This window comes from Lampetra planeri, chromosome 2, assembly GCF_965212315.1.
Source record: "Lampetra planeri chromosome 2, kcLamPlan1.2.h2, whole genome shotgun sequence".
NCBI lineage: Eukaryota > Metazoa > Chordata > Hyperoartia > Petromyzontiformes > Petromyzontidae > Lampetra > Lampetra planeri.
Window position 1 is genome coordinate 32,558,198 of NC_136108.1, and position 20,305 is coordinate 32,578,502.

The 20,305-nt window shown below is 55.4% G+C and overlaps 1 protein-coding gene across 1 annotated transcript in view; it reads left to right on the plus strand.

The window, feature by feature from the left end:
- The window catches only part of LOC144724348 (uncharacterized), a 49,327-nt gene extending 29,662 nt beyond the window's left edge, over window positions 1–19,665 (plus strand). Inside the window, exons 7-24 of the mRNA XM_078603411.1 lie at window positions 3,275–3,365; window positions 3,480–4,420; window positions 4,845–5,006; window positions 5,470–5,577; window positions 6,350–6,503; window positions 7,928–8,050; window positions 8,734–8,778; window positions 9,978–10,057; window positions 10,343–10,455; window positions 11,854–12,040; window positions 12,855–12,939; window positions 13,379–13,524; window positions 13,696–13,786; window positions 14,545–14,693; window positions 15,380–15,465; window positions 15,935–16,004; window positions 16,427–16,545; window positions 19,351–19,665. Coding sequence (XP_078459537.1) covers window positions 3,275–3,365; window positions 3,480–4,420; window positions 4,845–5,006; window positions 5,470–5,577; window positions 6,350–6,503; window positions 7,928–8,050; window positions 8,734–8,778; window positions 9,978–10,057; window positions 10,343–10,455; window positions 11,854–12,040; window positions 12,855–12,939; window positions 13,379–13,524; window positions 13,696–13,786; window positions 14,545–14,693; window positions 15,380–15,465; window positions 15,935–16,004; window positions 16,427–16,545; window positions 19,351–19,495 — 2,895 coding nt within the window. The 3' untranslated portion in view covers window positions 19,496–19,665. The remainder of the gene's footprint in view (window positions 1–3,274; window positions 3,366–3,479; window positions 4,421–4,844; window positions 5,007–5,469; window positions 5,578–6,349; window positions 6,504–7,927; window positions 8,051–8,733; window positions 8,779–9,977; window positions 10,058–10,342; window positions 10,456–11,853; window positions 12,041–12,854; window positions 12,940–13,378; window positions 13,525–13,695; window positions 13,787–14,544; window positions 14,694–15,379; window positions 15,466–15,934; window positions 16,005–16,426; window positions 16,546–19,350) is intronic.
- Window positions 19,666–20,305: the final 640 nt, after the last annotated feature.

Sequence of the window (20,305 nt, forward strand, 5' to 3'; positions counted from 1 at the left end):
CCCTGGTTCTCTCTCTCTCTGTCCTCGCTATCTGCCTGGCCTCCATGAGTATCTCTCCTCTCTCTCTCTCGCCTATTTATTTCTTACATTTTTTTCGACCTCCCTCTCTCTCCTCCATGAATCTGCCTCCATGAGGTTTCGTTGGCGCCGCTTCGTCGCAACGGATTTAATGAGCCGCTCCCCACCATCCTACAATTGGCGGTAGTCCAGGGTACCAAAGAATACAAAATGGCCGAGGCAATTAAATGTTTTATTTCAGGGACACTTTTTTTTCCAGGGGTGTACTTCACTCCGCGACTTGGGGTACCAATCAATCCGACATCAGTGCTACTCGGCGATGTCGAAACGCAGCGAGGACGATTGCGCCGAAACCCTGAACGCTCGCGGCACGCACCGTAGTGGTGCATCGTGAGTACAGCTCGTCGAGATGAGTCGATTGCCGCGTCGCCGACCATCAACAGACTAAACGTGACTGCATCACGGATCATTATGCGAGAACTATGGTACCCCGGGGTACCGCCATAAGGTTCAATTCCCCCCTCTCGTCGTGGCCACGCCGCCCACCGCCCTTCCAGCCCATGGGCCCTGGGGCAGTTGCACCGCCTGCGTACTCGACAAGCTACGCAGCTGGTCTCCCCCCCACCCCCCCGCACTGAAGCGAGGGTTGGTGGATCACCGCACAAATTCTTTGAAACTCCATTACCCGGGGGGGGGGAGGGGGTCGAGGAGGTTGCTATACCCTGTCTCGCCAGGAGAAGGCGGTAACAGCAAGTGGACTAATCGCCATCTGTCTCCATCTGTTCGGGGATGGAATGTTGCCCCCCTCGCACGAGGCGTGGGTTTTCTCCGCGTGCTCCGGTTTTCCTGCCACGTGTACAACGAGCGCATTCATTGGCTGAAAACATCTTAAAATAAAAAAAACCCAGTCCAGCAGTGCCCTCCTGGAAAAGAGTCCTACAGCTCAGTGAGTGGCTCTCCTAAATAAATAATTCATCTCATTCGCGAGTGGGGTGGGCGAGACGCGGCGTGGCTGTGCCCCAAATCACGCCGTCGTGAAATCTGAAATAAGAACCCAATTTGACGAGGGGCAGCCTGGCAGATTTCCAAGGCGGAGGGGGTGGGGGGGGGGCTCGGGGTAGGGGACAGGATCAGTGGCAAAGGCTGGTTCTGCCGGCTGGTTGCTTCGCTGGTTCGCGTTAGGGGTAGGGTCAGTAATACTGGCTGGTTGGTTCGATAATTGGTGTTAGGGGTAGGGTCAGTAATACTGGCTGGTTGGTTAGGTTCGCTGGTTGGTGTCAGAGCGGGAGGGGTAATGCCAGTGCCCGGTTGGCTTTCCGGAGAGCCTCAGTAGATGGGGGCTCAGGCGTTGCCCGGCGCGGGGTTTTGGCCGCGCGCGGCTCCTGCCGGCTCGCTCCGCCAAGTCGCACTGTACACGCCGCCAGGGCTGCCAATTCCTGGAGATCTCCTCTCCCATACTCCCTTCCTCTCTCCCGTCCTCTCTCCTCTCTCCCATCCTTTCCTCTCTTCCCTCCTTTTTTTTACGATCAGAGGAAACAAGAAGATGCTCAGTGTAGTCGGCACTTTGCTTCGGTCATCATTTAGTTTTTTTTTAGTTTTTTTCCAATGCTTTGCTTTATGTGCCCCCCCTCCCATCTCTCCCATCCTCTCTTTTTCTCCTCTCCCCTCCTCTGCCATCATTCACTCCTCTCCTAGCTTCACACTTTCTCACTTCTCTCTCCTCCTCCTCTACCATTCCCCTCCTCCTCCTCCTATTCTCTCCCTGCCGCCACGTCCTTCACTCGCTCTCTGTCTCCGTGTTTACAGATATCCGCGTGATTAAACGCGGAATCTGTGTTTGGGCGCTCGTGATGCCTTCTAATTTGTCTTCGGCTGGTTGGATGCCGTGGTCACGAATGTGAGCCACGGGGGTCAAACACACGGCCACCATCGTTTCCCCTTGGAGTTGTGGAGTTGGGGGTAGCACTTTGTGTGTGTGTGTCTGGGCTTCCTCGCTCGCCTAGGTCGACTCGGCCGTTAAACGTGTACCTGACGAAGTGTGTAAACATCGGGCACTGGGGAGATAAAAAGGCGGCCGGGCGTGGTGTTGGCCGCCCACCCCTCTCTCGCGTGCTGTGCCCGCCTTAGTCGGTGCTCATGAACAGCACTCGCCCCAAACGGTCTGTTCGAGGCTACATGGGCGATCTTTATTGTGGTTGGGAGCGGTGGCGCAGGGGCTGGCAAAATGCCCCCCTACCGAAGCCGCCGATTCTCATTCCCCGGCCACGGTACTGACGCGCGCACTCGCACGCGGAACTTGATGCACCACCACCGGCGCCATCCCGACGCAGATCAGAAATTCCGTTCGTCCGGGTACGTCGGACACCGCGCTGTCCTGTGAGCATATCTCCCTCGCCAAGTTTATTCCATTCATTCCGCGGACGACGGCGGTCCCGTTCAGCCAGTCGCCCGGATATTTCACACACGGGGCGATCCGCGGTGCCGCGTGTGCGAGGTTGGCTGCGCACAGTGCGAAATAAGTTCAACATACATACGAAGCTGGACATACAGCGGCAACAACGAGATAAAGACGTCAATATTGCAGAGAACGAGTACAGCGGTCCTTAAGAAAGGTGGACCACATTGTTACTTTCTAATTGGTCGACTATGGCCCAAGTCAAAGAGCCACATTGTGATTATGATAATCATCGCACACGTTTGATGATGCTGATGATGATGCTGCTCTTGCAGCTGTCGCCGCATCGCGCGCTTTCAGATGCGCTTCTGCGGCCGTCTGGAACGCTCTTCCTTCCGATGTTAGGAAGCCAATGGAGTTATGCACCTTCAAATCTTGATTTTTAGAACTGCTTTATGTGTTTAGTTTGTTATCCTTCCCCCACACCTCCGATGAGCACGGCTGGCTATGTACGGTGCAAAAGAAGTTCAACATACACACATAGCTAGTGCTGCTTTCATTATTTGTTTCTTATCAAAGCATCTCACGTGTAAAATCCCTCAAGGTGGAACATATCATTTGCAAGAGTGTCCAGGGTGTGAAGTGACACACACGTAGCGATGCTCCGGCACTGCCGGGAGCGATTGCACTGCCGCCGGTTCTGCCCGAGTTTGAACTGACGTTGCTGCCGATGCTACCGATGTTGTTGCCGGGTGATACAAGCGCCGCTGCTGGTTGCCGTGTGTCTCCTAGGCCGTGCCTCGGGCCCGCTTTCCTGAGCTGCGTGCGCCGCCCTCCCCCGCGTTGTCCCTTCTCGCCCAGGAGAAGCGGCAGAAGCGTATGGCCACAGAGCCCTCGGGGGTCCGGTTCCGGCCTCGCCGTTCCGTCTCCAGGCCGCCGTCGGCGTCGCTCGGCACTCCGCCACCACCTCCCGACGACGACGACAATGACGCCGACGACGACGAAGACGACGACGACGACGTCACGGTAGTAAACCCCGTGCCAAAACCGCCGCCGTCACCGCCAGATTCAGACGCCTTCCCGGAGGACGCGGGGCGCCCGCCCGATCCCGCGGAGTGCCGTCGTCCGGAGCGACCGCGAGAACGGTCGCGCGCCACTTCGTCGGCGCTGCCCTCCCAGCTGCTGCTGATGAGAGCGCAGATCGATTTTCCACCTCCTGCTCCTCCTGCTCCTCCTGCTGCCGCTGGTAGCGCCGGCGCGTCTGTCGGTGCTTCCGCAACGACAGCTCCTCCCTGCGATCTCCGCGAGGGGGAGCTGCCCCACGTGCGCACGGCGACGCGCGCTGGCAAGCCGTCTCCTGCGCCTCCTCCGCTCCTCCCATCGCTCGCTCCGCCACTGCTGGTGCTCAAGCGCGACTCCTCCTCCCCGCCGCCCGTGACGCCGGCGCCGTGCCTCCCGCCGTCGGAGGCGCGCCTGCTGCCCATCGCGGCGAAGCTGGAGTTCCCCCTGCCCGGCGAGGCACCCGCACCGCCGACCCCCGACCTCGTGTTGCTCGTCCCGTCCAAGAAGCTGTCGCCCTCCCCCAGCGATGGCAAGGCGGCGAGGGCCGAGCTCTCGCCGCCGCCGCCGCCGCTGCCGCCGGCAAAACCCGACGGCAATCGGCCTCGCCTGCCCACGCGTCTCCTCCCGGCCGCCGTCAAAACCGCCGCCGGCGCCAGGAAAATATCGGTGCCCTCTCTGAAGCCGAAGCCCCGGGCGGTCGTGCTGTCGGATGACGACGACGACGGCGACGACGGCGACGACGATGGGGCTGACACGGACGACGGTGACGCGGAGGACGAGGAGGACGCGGCGGTGGAGGTGATCTCGGACGTGAGCGACGTGCTGGTCCCGCCAAGGGGCAGTCCCGACGTGGAGCCGCTCAGGGATTCGGACGGCTCGGCCGCCCCGGATGCCGAGAATGCGGAGCGCGATGCGGCCAAGACTCCTGGAGAACAGCAGGTGCCGGTGGGCACCGGGGTGGCGGGCACGGGGGGCACGGGCACGGGGGGCACGGGTCTGGGGGGCACGGGGTGACGGGCTCAGGGAAATGGGCACAGGGAGGCAGACATGAGGAGGCAGACACGGTGGGTGGGCGTGGGCAGGCAGGCATGGGGTGGTGGACACGGGGGGTGGGCACAGGGGATTGGGTACGGTATGGTGGGCACGGGGAGCCGGGCATGGGGGGGTGGGCATGGGTTGGGGGCACGGGGAGGCAGGCAAGAGGAGCCGGGCACGGGAACCTGGGCACCGGGACAGACACGCACACCACGCGTACCCGTTCACACCCATGCATACCCTTACCCGTGCGTACACGTTCAGCCCCAGCGGTCTATTGAAGGCCGTACAGGGGTGATGTTTTGTCTTTGTTACCCCGCGTGCGTGCGAGCAGCCGCAGGAGCGCGGCTTCGCCGTGGGCGAGCTCGTGTGGGGCAAGATACGCGGCTTCTCGTGGTGGCCGGGCGTCCTCGTGTCCTGGGAGGACACGGGCCAGTGCTGCGCAGCCGAGGACACGCGCTGGGTCTGCTGGTTCGGGGACTGCAAGTTCTCGCTGGTGAGGTCGCCGGGCGGCTGCGGCCGGCCGGGGGTTGGGGCGGCTCGGTTAGTCCTGAAATAAATTGGCTGAAACGTAAATGGGCAACGGGTGTGTTTGATCACCACGCTGCCGGTCGCAACGCCGCTCTGTCTGCTTTTCCCTCCTCCCTTCGTCTGTTCGTCCCAAGCTCTGACAACCTTGCTCAATTCAAAGAAATGCATTAACTGCTTTTCGTATTTCGTTTAATGTCCTACCACCCGTACCTCCGATTGGCACGGTTGGCTACGTACGGTGCGAACGAAGTTCAACATACACACAGTACACACGACTTGTTGCCTCTTGTACCTTCGTCGGTGCTGTTTGTTGCTGCCCGCTTGGCACTTTGGGGCCTCTAGGGCCCTGTGTTCGGCAAAAAAAGAGAACTGGCAAGGTGGCACCGCTGACCCCCCCCCCCACCTCTCCTTCCGTCCCCACCGCGCAGGTGGCCGTGGACAAGCTCATGCCGTTCAGCCACTTCAAGGAGAACTTCAACCAGCAGACCTACGCCAAGAAGCTGGTCTACAGGAAGGCCATTTACCAGGCCCTGCAGGTGACCTCCCCACGCTGGCTGGACACACTCGCGGGAGCTTGCTCGCTCGCTATCCTATCGCTACTCCTGTGTTTACTGTATCCGTGAGCTTCACGCACAGATTCGCTGCAGTCGCTCGCTCACCGTGCGGGTGGTCAATTTGCCTCATGGGTGGAAAAAACCCGATTTTTTTTTAGCGGCAGGCATCGGGTTTTTTCTTTAATACAATTAACCCCGATTTCGTGGAATTAAAACCTGGTTTAATGAATACGAAACTCTGATCCAAGGCTTAGGCTGCTTCCTCGTCGGTGCTGCTATCATCGTACTCGGGGCCGTCGGGCACGGGGTAGTCGTAGAATGCGGCGGGCAGGTTGGTCTTGATGAACACGAGCTTCTCCACAATCGTGGGCGCCAGTGAGTTCCTTAGCTTGGAATGGATGAAGCCCATCGTTGAGAAGTTGGCGAAGTGCGGTTCTGCAATTATAACCAACTAAACCGGATTTCTCCCAATCTCAGATGATCGGGTTTAATATAAAAAGACATTTAAACCCGATTGTAAAAAACCCGACTGTGCCACCCTTGATTTGCCTCCTTAGCACTCTCATACCGCTACTACCGTGCCCATGAATTTCACTCTCCTATTCGCGCCAGTAACTTCGGCCTGTGTCATTTCGGCGGCCCGGGTCACCCTTGCAAATGATACGATCCTCATCTCCCGAGTTACCACCCGGTTATTAAACCAAATTAACTTGAGATGAATTCCACCCGCCCCCCCCCCCCCCCACGCGCTCAGGTGGCGAGCCAGCGTGTCAACAAGGTGTTCCCGCAGCCGGAGGAGAGCGACACGGAGCCCGGGCTCTCGTTGGAGGAGCGCATCTCTCCCATGATGCACTGGGCCATGAGCGACTTCCCCCCCAAGGGAGCCAAGGGGCTCGTCCCTCTGCCCGGTGAGATGGCACGAGCGTGGTGCCCTCGCGGCACGGTACGGTCGGTTTTCCGTTGGCTCTTTACCGAGGCGACCCCGAACGAAACCGTGCTACACCGGCCTCTCTGGTTAGGCGTTCGTTGATTAATTCACGTGCCCAGTACCGCGGAGTGAATTCACTCGTTCATTACCCTGCCGAGTGAGATGTGCGACCGTATAGTGTGAGATCGTGGGGTATACCCCCGAGGGCAGATTGCTTTGTTATTTGGACTCTGGGGTAAACGATTCTATTACAGAAACATGACTCCTCCCGCGGAGACATTCCCACCCGGGGTCAGAATATGTCTGTACGTAGAACTTATTTTGCACTGTACATAGCCAGCCGTGAAAATTGGAGACGTGGGGGAAGGACAAGAAACTAAATACAAAAAAGCAGTTCGAAAGAAATTAGTTTTCAATTTAGATTTAAAAGTGCATAGCTCCCAGTGACTTCCTAATATCGGAAGGAAGAGCGTTCCAGACGGCCGCAGAAGCGCACCTGCAAGCGTGCGACGCGGCGACCGCCATCCTTGCTCGATGTCGAGCCAAAAACCGCTGGCTCAGCAGAAAGGCGAGCGGCTCACCATCTGAAGGTCGCGAGTTCACAAATCCTGGTTATGGGGTGGGGGTGGTTGGGGGATTGACCTTGAACATCACCGTTCCGGGGTCGATAAAATGAGTACCGCTCTGTGTGGAAGTCGATTGTAGTTGTCGTATGGAAATACTCGCCCCCGTCAGAGGAATGTGGAACATCCACCACTGGCTCAGAGCTGTGACCAGGATTGTGGGCGCTGTCTCAATGCTCGTTTGAGCGGGAAATCAGCTCGACTTGTTTTGACAAGTACTACGAGAGGAAATTTCGCTCGTAGGTTTCCGCGGTCAATGTTACGTCACGGCCAATTGGTAAATGTTCTCGATGACTCTCCAAGACACCGGCATTGCTGCTGAAGCAGTCTTCTTCTTCATCCTCCTCCTCCTCCTTTCGTGTGGCTCATGTAGATACAGTTTCACATTCAGGTGGTCGAGGCAGACAGCCGCGTCAGCAGGAGCGGAGTAGTGCATCGCTGCGATGTCTCCTTCGTATTTGTGGATCGAGCAGTAATAAATCAGCACGTCTGTTCGCGTGGCAACTTTGCTAATTGCCCGCGTCGGGCGGAGGAGGGTTAACGGCGCACATTTTGCTCGAGCGACGTGACCCAAACATCGACGGTCAGTTACTCTTCAAGCCATGCGACTCTCTGCTTCCAGGGTCAGAATAACGGCCAGGCTCAGAATTCAACAGGCCACAGTGTTGGGCGGAGGGGCTGGCAGGGGTGAAAGGGTAGTGTTTAAATAACCTATAGCGTTCTGACCCCGGGGATCAGAATTCTACGGGGGTCAAAATCCAATCTCGCGCCATCCCCGCAGAGGAGCTGGAGTCGAGCAAGCGCAAGCTGCAGGAGATCCACCTCTTCGCTGAAGAGAAGCGTCGCTCCGCCAAGCGCCAGAAGCTGTGCGCCGCCATCGAGTCGTTCGCCCTGCTGCCTCGAGGTGAGGGGGGCCCTGCCCCGCCCCGCCCCCCTCGCCCCCACCATACCCCCCCACACTACCCCCCCCCCCCCACCGCCCCACTCTGCCCCCCGCCACCCCCCGCCCTGCCCAACCTGACCGCCCCCTGCCCTGCACCCCGCCCTGCCCCGCCCCACCCTGCCCCCCCTGTCCCGAGCTGAGCCAGCCCCACGTCCTCCCGGTACGGGTGCTTTTTCCACTGGCCGTTTGCTGAGCCGAGCCAGAACCAAACTCAAACCGTGCTACGCCGACCTCGCAAATTTGAAGCTGGCGCGGGGCCAGGATAGAGTCTCGTTTGCCCGAGTGCCCTGGAGCACCAAAGTAACAAAAACAAAACAAATTAATTACAGAAATGATGGGAATAGAAATCGGAGCAAAAGCAACTGCTGTGCCGCTTGAGAAATCAAAAATATTGCACGAACGTAATGCAGTGTTAATTCATAAATTCCCTGGAGGGCAAGCCGGCTCGGGAAGCTTATTTTAGGCCGATCACAATACAATTACAGTGTTAATTTACAAAAATGTTAAACTCATTTAGATGATGGGGTGACTATTGTACTAATACAATTTGTGTACACTCACCGCATGAGGGTTCACAGAGACCTCTGCGACTGACTCTGTACTCTGTAGCGGCTGAGTCTGCTGCTTGTTCCCTGTGTCTACAGAGCAGATCATACAGGAGGTGCAGGAGGACATCCGGACTATTGAGGGTGAGAATGAGCCCCCCCCCCGTCACAATGGGCCACACAGAGCCCCCCACAACCTTCTAGCAGTGCCGGATTAAGCTAGTGCGGGGCCTGTAACATATGTTATAAAGGGGCCCTAAATAAAAAAAAAACGTAAATATTACAACACAAATATATTACTTGCATAGTAAAGTAATTGTATTTTTTCATTTGCTATACAGCCAAATAATACGACAAATCGCTAACCTTAAACACCCAGTTGTTCATAAAAGTTGAAGGCGGTGTAGTACTATAGTAATAGAGCAAGTGCAGAATCATTGAACCGGAACTGATAGCTTGAAAGCATTTAGCGCGGGGCCCTTGAAAGTGCGGGGCCCGTAGCTACTACTACATATGTAGCTACTTTTGCTACTAGGATAATCTGGCACTGCCTCCTAGCCAACGACTTTAGGGGCAGCATAGCTTGCGAAGTGCGGTGGCCAGGCAGGGTGCAGCCTAGAGAGTTTCGGAATCTTTCATCTTCATTGAGACTGAAGAAATACGATGAGCTGCGTAGCTCGATTTCACAGATGTCACAGTTTTTCGCAGATGTCCAGCAGGTGTCCAACACCCAATACGCTGCCGTGTCAAATCCACCGCCGCTTTTAAGAGACGTTTGAAGGCTGTCTGCTGCGTCGGGCCTATGAGGAAGCCTGAGCCTGGCTCGACGCTCCTGAGTTGCGGCTGGAATTTGTCTCCTTGTAATTTCGTGAAAATGTGTGCCTTGTAAATAGTTTTTAAATGATCGTACTACTGTTAAAATTAATCCATGCCTCAAGTTTCCTGGCTGGCTGCTGGCTGGGCTCCTCTTTACCGCGACGATAACTCCATTGTGAGTGGCTGCGGGGCCGTTGCCACCAAAACTAGCTGGGTAGCTGGCTACATGGGATTTTTCTTGTAAGAAAAAAACCCTGCTGAATTATACTGAAACAGTGGAGCAATAAGTTCGGAAAAGACGTTTAACACTTGGCGACACCAAAGAGGTGGCAGCGACGATTGCAGAGGACCTACAGGGTTCGTTTGAAATCGCTCGAACTTTTCAATTTGTCCTCCGATGCCGGCGTTGGGTCAGGGAGCCGGTCGGCCAGCCGGCCGAGCGTGGACGACGCGGCGGAAACCGAATGCAGGCGACGAGGCGACGTGTTTAATGATTCATCGTCGTGCATCCCGTGTCCCCCTCGCAGAGATCTGCCTGTCGTGCGGCAGCCCTCGTATCTGTGCCCAGCACCCGCTGTTCGAGGGAGGGATCTGCCAGAGCTGTCAGGTGAAGAGACGGCACCTTGCCAGTGCACCTCACCGTTCCTCGCCAGTACACCGCGTCACTTCTCACCTGCGCACCTCACCGTTCCTCGCCAGTACCCGTGACAATTCCTCGGCGGTACACCTCACCACACATTATCACTCCTCACCATAGCTCACCAATGCACGTCACCACCAAAGCCCATGTAAAATGTTGTACTGAGCATTGTGCTGTGTCGGTGGCTGTGTGGTGTGACGCTGGCTGTGTGGTGTGTGTGGTGTGACACTGTCTGTGTGGGTGCCCGCTCAGATCACCTTCATGGAGTGTGCGTACCAGTATGACGATGATGGGTACCAGTCCTACTGCTCCATCTGCTGTGGCGGTCGAGAGGTGCTGATGTGCGGGAACATCAACTGCTTCCGGTGTGTGACGCACACTCGCTCACGCACATACTCGCTCACATGCTCACTCGCTCGCTCACTCACTCGCTCACTCACTCGCACACTCGCTCACGCGCACACTCGCTCGCTCGCTCACTCACTCGCTTACTCACTCGCTCACTCACTCGCTCACTCACTCGCACACTCGCTCACATGCACACTCGCTCACACTCGCTTCCTCACACGCTCGCTCACATTCACTCACTCGCTCACACTCACACACTCACTCGCTCACTCGTACACACACTAGTACACTCACTTACACAACGATCCCCCGTCGAGTGAGCGCACACGATCGCTGCATCGCTCGCTTTCAGACGCTCTTCCGTTCCGATATTAGGAAGCCACTGGAGCTATGCACTTTTAAATCTAGATTTAAAACTCGTTTTGTTCGAACTGATTTTTGTGTTGAGTTTGTTGTCCTTCCCCTGCACCTCCGATTAGCACGGTTTGCTATGTACGGCGCGAAAGAAGTTCAACATACACACGTGTCGCCTTAACAGTCTGTTGGGGCAAGCGCTGTTAGCAAGCATCTATGAAAGGCGTCATGGCATACAGAGGGGTGGGTGGCCAGCACCATGCTTGGCCACCTGTGTGTCCCCAGTGGCGATGTTCACACATCGCACCAGTAACGCATCAAATCAGTAACCCAATCCCCAACCCGAGCCTTTTCAGTTATCCTGTCTCCCTAAGCCCAAACCTATTCCACATCCCAACCTAATCCTCTCCCCAAGCCCAAGTCTATTCCTATCTTAATCCCATGCTTACCCTAACCCCAACCCTAACCCAGACGCTATGCCTAACCCTATTTCCAACCCAGACCCTAACCCCAACCATGTTCTTAAACCTATCCTTCAGCCTAACCCGAACCCCACACACGATCCCTAATCCCAACCCAATCTATCCCGTTGTTCCTGCGCACTTCGTTACGTCGTGCCCACTCACACTCCCATTGCATCGCCCCACCCGGGCCCCCCCCAAAAACAATTCTAATTTCAGCGTTGCCTTCAATAGGAGCAGCAGCAGTAGCAGCTGCAGCGCTGGTTGCGTTGACAGTGGCGCTGTGCGTCACGTACGTGTGTGTGTGCGTGTGTGTGGTGCTGGGGGGAGCGGTGGTGTAGCGGTTAGCACGCCGCGCTACGAACCCGGCGACCCGAGTTCGATTTCTGCTCACGGCCACCAACACCGGTGACGATTATCTGAACTGGTCTTGGGCCTCCCCTAGGTCGACTCGGCCTCAAATGAGAACCTGGCATTGTGTGTAAACATCACCACCGGGGAGACAAAGGCGGCCAGGCGTGGTGTTGGCCACCCACCCCCTCGTGTGCCGTGCCGGCCTTCATAGGTGCTGCCCGCTAACAGATCGTTGCCGGGCTGCAGGTGCTTCTGCGTGGAGTGCGTGGATCTGCTCGTCGGCTCCGGCACGGCCAAGACGGCCATCGAGGAGGAGCCCTGGCGCTGCTTCATGTGCCGGCCCTCGCTGGCCACCTGCGGCCTCCTGAACCCGCGGCCCGACTGGCCCGCTCGCCTCCAGCACCTCTTCTCCAACACCCACAGCCAGGAGTTTGTGAGGAGCGCACCCGGCGTTTTGAACGACGGATTTGTCCGCGAGCGTTTTCGTCGCTCGGACGCCACTCTCGTAGGTAGCTCGGGGTGGAGGGGGGGGCTGAACACGACGGCGGGGGTGCTGCGTTTCACGGACGGGTATAGCCCACAGGAGTTTTGACGGCGTGATTCTACCCATCGGGGTAATTCGAGAGCAGTTTTCAACGTTGGGCACAGTTGGACCGTCATGCCGGCACGGCGTTTACCAGGGCGGCCGTGTGACCCGAACCGCGGACTTCTGCAACGAGCGGCCAAAAACGCGCCACCCCGCCAGGCCGCGTCACCGCCCGTAAACAAGCGCGCCGCCGCGGGCATCCTCGAGATGCGCGGACGCCGTTTTCCGTCGTCGCGTGCTTCTAACCGTCCCGGCCGGGAGCAGTATCGGCAATGAACGCGAACCGCATTGCGGGACCCCCATCCCGCCGACGGACCCACGGATCGGTCGACATCAACGAATCTCTGCGCTTGCTCAGATATCCGTGTAACCCCGTGCCCCCTTCGAGCTCCGTGCGGTGCCGCTGACCCCTTGCGTTGACCGCGAGCGGGTGGCACCGATCCCGCATGTCTGCGGTGGGACCTCGTCGCCGTGTGCTGGGCACCGTATCGGCAGGAGTGAGCGGAGCGCTTGTGTGCAGGGGCTGGGTGTGAGGGGACAGACATGCCACCATGTGCCTCCTCCCATCACCTCTCTCCTGCTCTGCTCTTCTCTTCTCCACTCTTCTTCATCATTCTCCTCCCCCCTCCTTCCCCATTCCCTCCCTCCCCGTGTCTCCCAGGAGCCCCCGAAGCTGTACCCACCAATCACGCCAGACCACCGCAGGCCGATCAAAGTGCTGTCCCTCTTTGATGGGATTGCCACAGGTACGATGCAGTTAAGGCCTCGAGTTATATTGTCGCCTTGTGACAATGTTGGCACCGGCTTGGTGGATTTACGGTTGAGACGTGTGACGTCTGTGCACGCTTGTAGTGTACGAGGTGGTATTTACCGCACTGCGCTACGAACTCGGTGACACGAGTTCGATTTTTTGCTCGCGAACGATAACAGTGGCGGATATTTGAACCAATCTTGGGTCTCCCCTAGGTCTACTTGGCCTTAAATAAGTGGCTGGTGCGGTGTGTTAACCTCAGCACTGGGGAGACAGAGGGCGGCCGGACGCGGTGTTGGCCTGGATACCCTCTCGTGCGCCGTGCCGACCTTCGTGGGCGCTCGCTAACAGCATTTTCCCCAACATTCTAGTAAGGGCTACAAGGGGGGGGGGGGCATCTTCGCCTGCGTCTTACACGCGGGTGCGTGTGGCAGGGCTGCTGGTGCTCAAGGAACTGGGGATCCGTGTGGAGCGCTACGTCGCCTCCGAGGTTTGCCAGGACTCCATCAACGTGGGGACCGTGCGGCACGCCGGAGACATCACCTACATCGGGGACATCCGCAACCTCACCTACAGCAACGTGCGGCGCCACACCGCCACCACGCCACCCCCACCGACCCTGCCGCCACCGCCACGCAAACGCCTATTGCATCACCGTACCGCCCGCATACATTCCACCACCGCGCCCCCCACACCACGACACTCATTCCACCTCGGTGTGTGCTCGCTCACCGTGTGCTCGCGTCCGCAGCTGCAGAAGTGGGGCCCGTTCGACTTGGTGATCGGCGGCAGCCCTTGCAGCGACCTCTCCATCGTCAACCCCGCGCGCAAGGGCCTCTACGGTGAGACACCCTCGGCAGCACAACGTGGAATAGCCACGGCAGATGTAACGGGACAAGGGGCGTCTTGTGTGTGTTGCGTGTGTGTGCGGAGCGGTAGCGTTTAGTGCGCTGCGCTACCAACCCGGCGTCCCAAGTTCGATTCCTGCTCCCAGCCAACGTCGGTGACGTATATATTTGAACCAGTCCTGGGTCTCCCCTAGGTCAACTTGGCTTCAAATGGAGAATTACTAGTAATAATTGACATTTATTCGTAGGGCGCCTTTCACTAATGACTCAAGGCACCCGGTGCGGTGCAGTGTGTGAAAAACATCGCCACTGGGGAGACAAAGGAATGAACTTGGCCACCCATTCTCTTGTGTGCCATGCCAGCCTTCAGAGGTGCTCGCTAACAGCATTTCTCCCAACAGTCTGTTAATATTGGGGACCTTTGTCTTTTGAGCAGTAGTGTAACGGTTGGTGCGCTGCACTACCAACCCGGCGACCCGAGTTCGATTCCCGCTCACAGCCAACACCAGTGACGATTATCTGAACCAGTCTCCCCTAGGTCGACTCAGCCTCAAATTAGTACCTGGTGCGGTGTGTCAACATCATCACGAGGGAGACTAAGACGACTGGCCGGGCGTGATCTTGGCTCCATGTGCCGTGTCGGCCTTCATAGGCGCTCGCTAACGGCGCTTGCCCCAGACAGTCTGTTAAAGGCTACACGGTGGCGGGGGGGGGATCTTTGTCTTTTGCGTGTGTCGGCGTGGCCGGCGCAGAGGGCACGGGGCGACTCTTCTTCGAGTACTACCGGCTGATGAACGAGGCGAAGCCACGCGAGGGCGAGGAGCGGATCTTCTTCTGGCTCTTCGAGAACGTCGCCGCCATGGGCAACAACGACAAGCGCGACATCTCCCGCTTCCTCGAGGTGCGTGCGGAGGCGGGCGGGGGGGGGGAGACTGTAGTGTCCCTGCTGGAACATAATGGGCGAAGGAGGTCCCTGTATATATGTGTGGAGCAAGCGTCATTGAGAGCTAGGGCCTAACCCTAATGACCCCAAGCCTATGAACAAATCGCAGGGTTGAGCCTCGATTGTCCACAGACCAAAACAGGGCTTTGTACTGTACTATGGTTTACTAAAACTATTTTATTTCACAAGGTAAGGGCCACTGACCTGGCCACAATTGATAGCTCGCTGAAGTGGCTTATCACGTGGACATTTACAGCAGCCAAATACTCTCAAAGCATGTTTCTAAATGTGGAGGGAAAAACCGGAGGACCCGGAGAAAAAACCGCGCGACCACGGGGAGAGAGAAAAATGCCAACTCCAAATATAACGTCGTCAGGGTCGGGATCGAACCCACGACCTCCTGCGTACCAGGCGAGGTAGTTAACATCTCGCCAGCATCTATGCTCCCCGCGTTCGCCCGGCCAGCCCTGACCCAGCGTGGTGAAGTATGATCAAATTAACCGCGCGACCCGCAGGATGCGCGGGGACGCCCACATCCAGCGGTGGAATGACAGAAAGGTGACTGTGCGTCGTCGTTACGTGCAGGGTGGATGCAGACGGTGACGACTGTGGTTGCTTCCGGTTTTGCTCTCATTCTGTTGCAGTGCAACCCAGTTATGATCGATGCCAAAGATATCTCAGCCGCTCATCGCGCCCGCTACTTCTGGGGGAATCTTCCGGGCATGAACAGGCAAGTTGTCAAAGGCCACCCCTTTGACAGCGTCTGCCGGAGCACGCGTTGTTGTGGTGCATTGTGGGTAAATATATGCAAAAGCAGAAATGAATTCTGTTTCTCAAAGCATAAACAGAAAAGATGATTTTGCCCATTTGGCAGTTGGCTTTTGAGACCAGAGTGTTTAACAAGCCTGACTCTGCTGTTGAAACTCAGAAAGTCGAAACCGGTTCAGCATTTGCCTGCTTAAACAAAAGCTCCTCATGCAAACACATTAATCTCAAAAGCCACTAGGGTTAGGAATAAAGCGTATTGTTGTGTATAGCTTGGCGCGAAGCACCTTAGTGATGTCTCCATGACTTATGAGCGAATGGCGGCCGTTGTTGTTGTTGGTGCATGTGTGCGGGGTGTGCAATTCGTATGGTGTGTGCCGGTGGCCTGCGTGCCTGACTGCGTGCCTGACTGCGTGCGTGCGTGCGTCACGTAGACCCCTGGCGGTCACTGCGGTGGACAAGCTGGAGCTGCAGGACTGCCTGGAGCACGGCCGCACGGCCAGGGTACGGCCACAACCCCTTGAGAGAGATGCATGTACAGAGAGACGTAGAAGCACCTCCGATTAGCACGGCTGGCTATGTACGGTGCGAAAGAAGTTCAATATACATACAGAGAGAGGTAGCTACAGAGACACGCAGATACATACAGACAGACACAGACACATACAGAGAGACCTACACATGTAGATAGAGACATAGATGAAGAGAGAGAGAGAGAGGCAGATGGAGAGAAAGACAACAGAGAAAGAGAGACATGGAGAGAGCAAGGCACATCATTTTTCATGAGGGTGGGGGGAGGGATCCAAGCACCTGGGCACCTGCCATTCACAGGCATGCGTTGTTGTGCGTGCATGCTGGGTAACGACGGCGTGGACAACGAGGCGAGGACTCGATCCTCTCCCCTGTCCGCCCGTTGCCGTCCTCAGTTCAGCAAGATCCGGACCATCACCACACGCTCCAACTCCATCAAGCAGGGCAAGGACCAGCACTTCCCGGTGATGATGAACGGTCGGGAGGACATCCTGTGGAGCACCGAGATGGAGAGGTGAGAGTCCTGGCAAGACGCAGGGGCACCCGGCGCTAGCCTGCACCGGGACCCTCCGTCCACCTCGGTCGTTGATGCCGTTGCCAGACGGAGCCGTACCAAGCCGTCGTTTTTGTCCATCCAGGGCGTATCTTAACGGAGACGTTAACCCTGGCCACAGCGCTCTTGTCATCCGAGTAAACGTGGAACGTTGGGTCAATGTTGGTTCGTCCAGTGGTTCCAACCGCATGCAGAGGCCGGCACAGCGTTAAATGTCTCCGGGGACGTGTTCTCGTAATTACAGGTTTCCCCTGCTTTACCCAGGTTCGGTTGTGTGTGATTACACAATGTATATGCGGCTAACTTATTCCTACCCAAAATTCGCTCTATGCAGTTGCGGCTATGAGGTCGGACGCGGGACAACATTGTCTGTGTAACGTGTGTGCTGTGTGCGCTACTCGGCAGGCAGCTGTTGAACTTATTTCTCACCGTATGTAGCCAACCGTGCTAATCGGAGGTGAGGGGTAAGGGGTTAGCAGCTATCATCGCCATTCTTAGGGCGCCGCGGTGGCGAGATGTTAACTCCCTTGCCTAGTATGCAGCAGGTCGTGGGTTCGATCCCCAGCCTGACGCCTCTATATGTGGAGTTTGCATGTTCTCCCTGTGGTTGCGTGGATTTTTCTCTGGGTCCTCTGGTTTTTTTCCTCCACATTTAAGATCAAGCCTTGAGAAAATTTGGCTTGCTATACATTTTCACGTGTTAAGCCACTTTGTTGAGCTACCAATTGTGGCCAGGTTGCTTCTGAAAAAGAGCTACATAGCTCAGTGGGCTATGCCTGGTAAAAAAAAAAGAAGCTTAAAAACACAAAATAGCTTAAATTTAGACTTTCGTGACTGCAGGAATCAATATTTTTTTTCTTCTTTCGGTAAAGTCACGTAGATAGAAGAAAAAGAATAATTAAAAATAAGGTGAATAAAAATGATAAATAAAAATAAAATAAACAAAAAACACTAATGTAGACTGTAGCCTCGTTCTTAATCGGAGTGAGTGTACTGGCAGTCTATAATGTAGACTGTAGCCTGGTTTTTAAGTTTGGTGAGTGTATTAGCAGTCTATAATGTAGACTGTAGCCTGGTTTTTAAGCTTGGTGAGCGTATTGGCAGTCTATAATGTAGACTGTAGCAATGGTTATTAAACTGAGTGAGCGTACTGGCAGTCTATAATGTAAACTTATTCTTGGTTCTTTCGGTAATAAAAATTAAATAAAAACAAAAATCACGACATTTTGATCACAACACAAGCGATCGTCTTCAGGAGGAAGGAGCTGGAAGGTCACCGAAGGCAGCCGTTTATAAAGGTTTCAAAAATGGGCGTGGCACAAGCGGTTCTGTGTCAGGACGAAGTGGGCGGGGCATATGTGTCCTGGGGTCAGAGGGCACCAATGTGAAAAAAACGGAACGTGCAGTGCCACAAAACGTCTCGGTGTCAGAACGAAGTGGGTGGGGCATATGCGCTCTGGGGACAGACAACAAGAAAACGACACAAATCAAGTGATGACTTGACCTGTGCTCCCTTGACAAAAAAACACAAATCAAGTCATGACCCAAAGTGGTTGATGACATCTTTACAATGATTGCTGAGTTTATAACCATCCTCTCGGTTGAAATTGTGTCTGTATATATGGATGGCTTCATGAACGAATCTTTGTTGATAGCCAGTGGGCTTGCAAATTACCATCGTCTTAGAGAAATCAATTTCGTGTCAGCCAGCCGCATTCAAATAACGATCAGCATTAGGCAGATTTGAAACACGCTAGGACCAATACTTCTGCCGTGGCTGATCATTATTTGAATGCGGCTGGCTCACACGAAATAGATTTCTCTAAGACGATGGTAGTTTGCAAGCCCACTGGCTATTCAACAAAGATTCGTTCATGTGCTCCCCGATTAAGAACCAGGCTACAGTCTACATTTGTGTTTTTTATTTTTATTATTTTTGTTCACTTAATTTTTTTATTTTCTATCTACGTGAAATTACCCAAAGAACACAATAGCTTGTTTCAATCGTATTAATAATATGTTAATATTATTACGATTATTTAATTCTTAATTTTAGAACTTCCGTGACTGCAGGAATTATTATTTGGTTCTTTCGGTTAAGTCACGTCTAAAATTAAGATTGAACCACTTCTACGGGGAAGTTTTAAGCTTATCTTTTTTCTCTCTCTTTGGCGACTTGTTTTCTCTGCTTGTGTCCTCTTTAGAATGTTCACACTTAAATTCTAACTTAGCAATCTTTGAAATACGTAATCAACCAGGCTATGCGTTAATTGTGTGTTGACCGACCCTCTGTGTTGTATTACATTACATTTCGATATTTTACTGGGTTATTTAATTTTAGTGTGTCCTTCTCCTGATTTTCAGGCTTGCTTGCCGTGTCATCGTACTTGCAGCACCACGTCTGTTGACCACTCATTGATATGCAAATTTTTTCTCTAACCCCCCTCCCTCTCTCTGCCTCCGCCCCCCCCCTCTGTCTATTTAAGGCCACCCCACAGAGACGATCACCCCTCTCTGTTACCTGTGTTGCTCTCGCTATGTATCTTGGTGATATCTGTCTGCTAATATGTCTGTCTATAGTTTTCTGGTTAGATTTTATTTCGCTATTTCATTATGCCTGATGATGATTGCTTGTGTTGCAATCGAAACGTCGTATTCTATTATTTAATTTAATTTATTATTTTATCTTTAGACGTGATTATTTAATTGCCGACCATTTGAAGACTGAACCGTTTGACCGGCGCTGGCGCCCGCTCGCGCGTGCAGGATCTTCGGCTTCCCCGTGCACTACACGGACGTGTCCAACATGAGCCGCATCTCGCGCCAGCGGCTGCTGGGCCGCTCGTGGAGCGTGCCCGTCATCCGCCACCTCTTCGCCCCGCTCAAGGACTACTTCGCCTGCACGTCTTGAGCGTCTCGAGCGGGCGTCACGCTCCATTCCGCCCCACGACGGCCCCCTCCGCGGTTAACCCGGGCCGCGAGCGTGCGTGGTGTCGGGTCGGCGAGCGGAGGAAGTGGGGGGGGGGGGTTGCCCAGCCCGTCAAAGTTCTCCGTGGCCTCCGCGGCCACCACCGGCCCCCCACTGCCCCCCCCACCCCCCCTCTCTCACCCACCCCACGCCGCTGCCGGCCATCAGTCGCCGACGCGCCGTGTTGAGCGTGGTTCGGGGCCGCCCGTTTTTTGTCGAAGGGGAGACCAGGCCCCAGGTAGGCTTCGTGCAATAGCTGAGTTCGTTCGGCCGACGTGAGTTTGTGCAATCTGCATTTACGGAGAGCACGAGCCGAGTCTGAGAGGATTGCTCGGCAGCGTGGAATGGAATGGAGCTCAATTCCTGCTTAAACGTTACAGATCGTTGCGAAGGAAGGAGATTTTCCATCGCACGGGTGTATTTGAAATGATCTAAAGGAGGACAAAAAAATGGTAATTGCGAGGACCTTTAAAGAATAAAAGTCTGGTGTTCCCCAGGGTTCCGGTACTAGATGAGTGCCATTTGGTGGGGCTCTGCGCCACCAAATGCCACTTTGGCCCCCCAAGTTCACTCCCCTTAGCGGTGCATCACTGTTATGGTGTGGCCCCTCCACACAGCCGCTCTACTGAGCCCCCCCCCCCCCCCCCGATCGGAGAGATGTTGAAGCAGGCCCTGTCTCTTGCAGGTGAGGCCGTGTGTTGAGTATTTTGTTTTTTTTTCAAGCTTTCGCCTAACACACTACTGGGGGGGGGG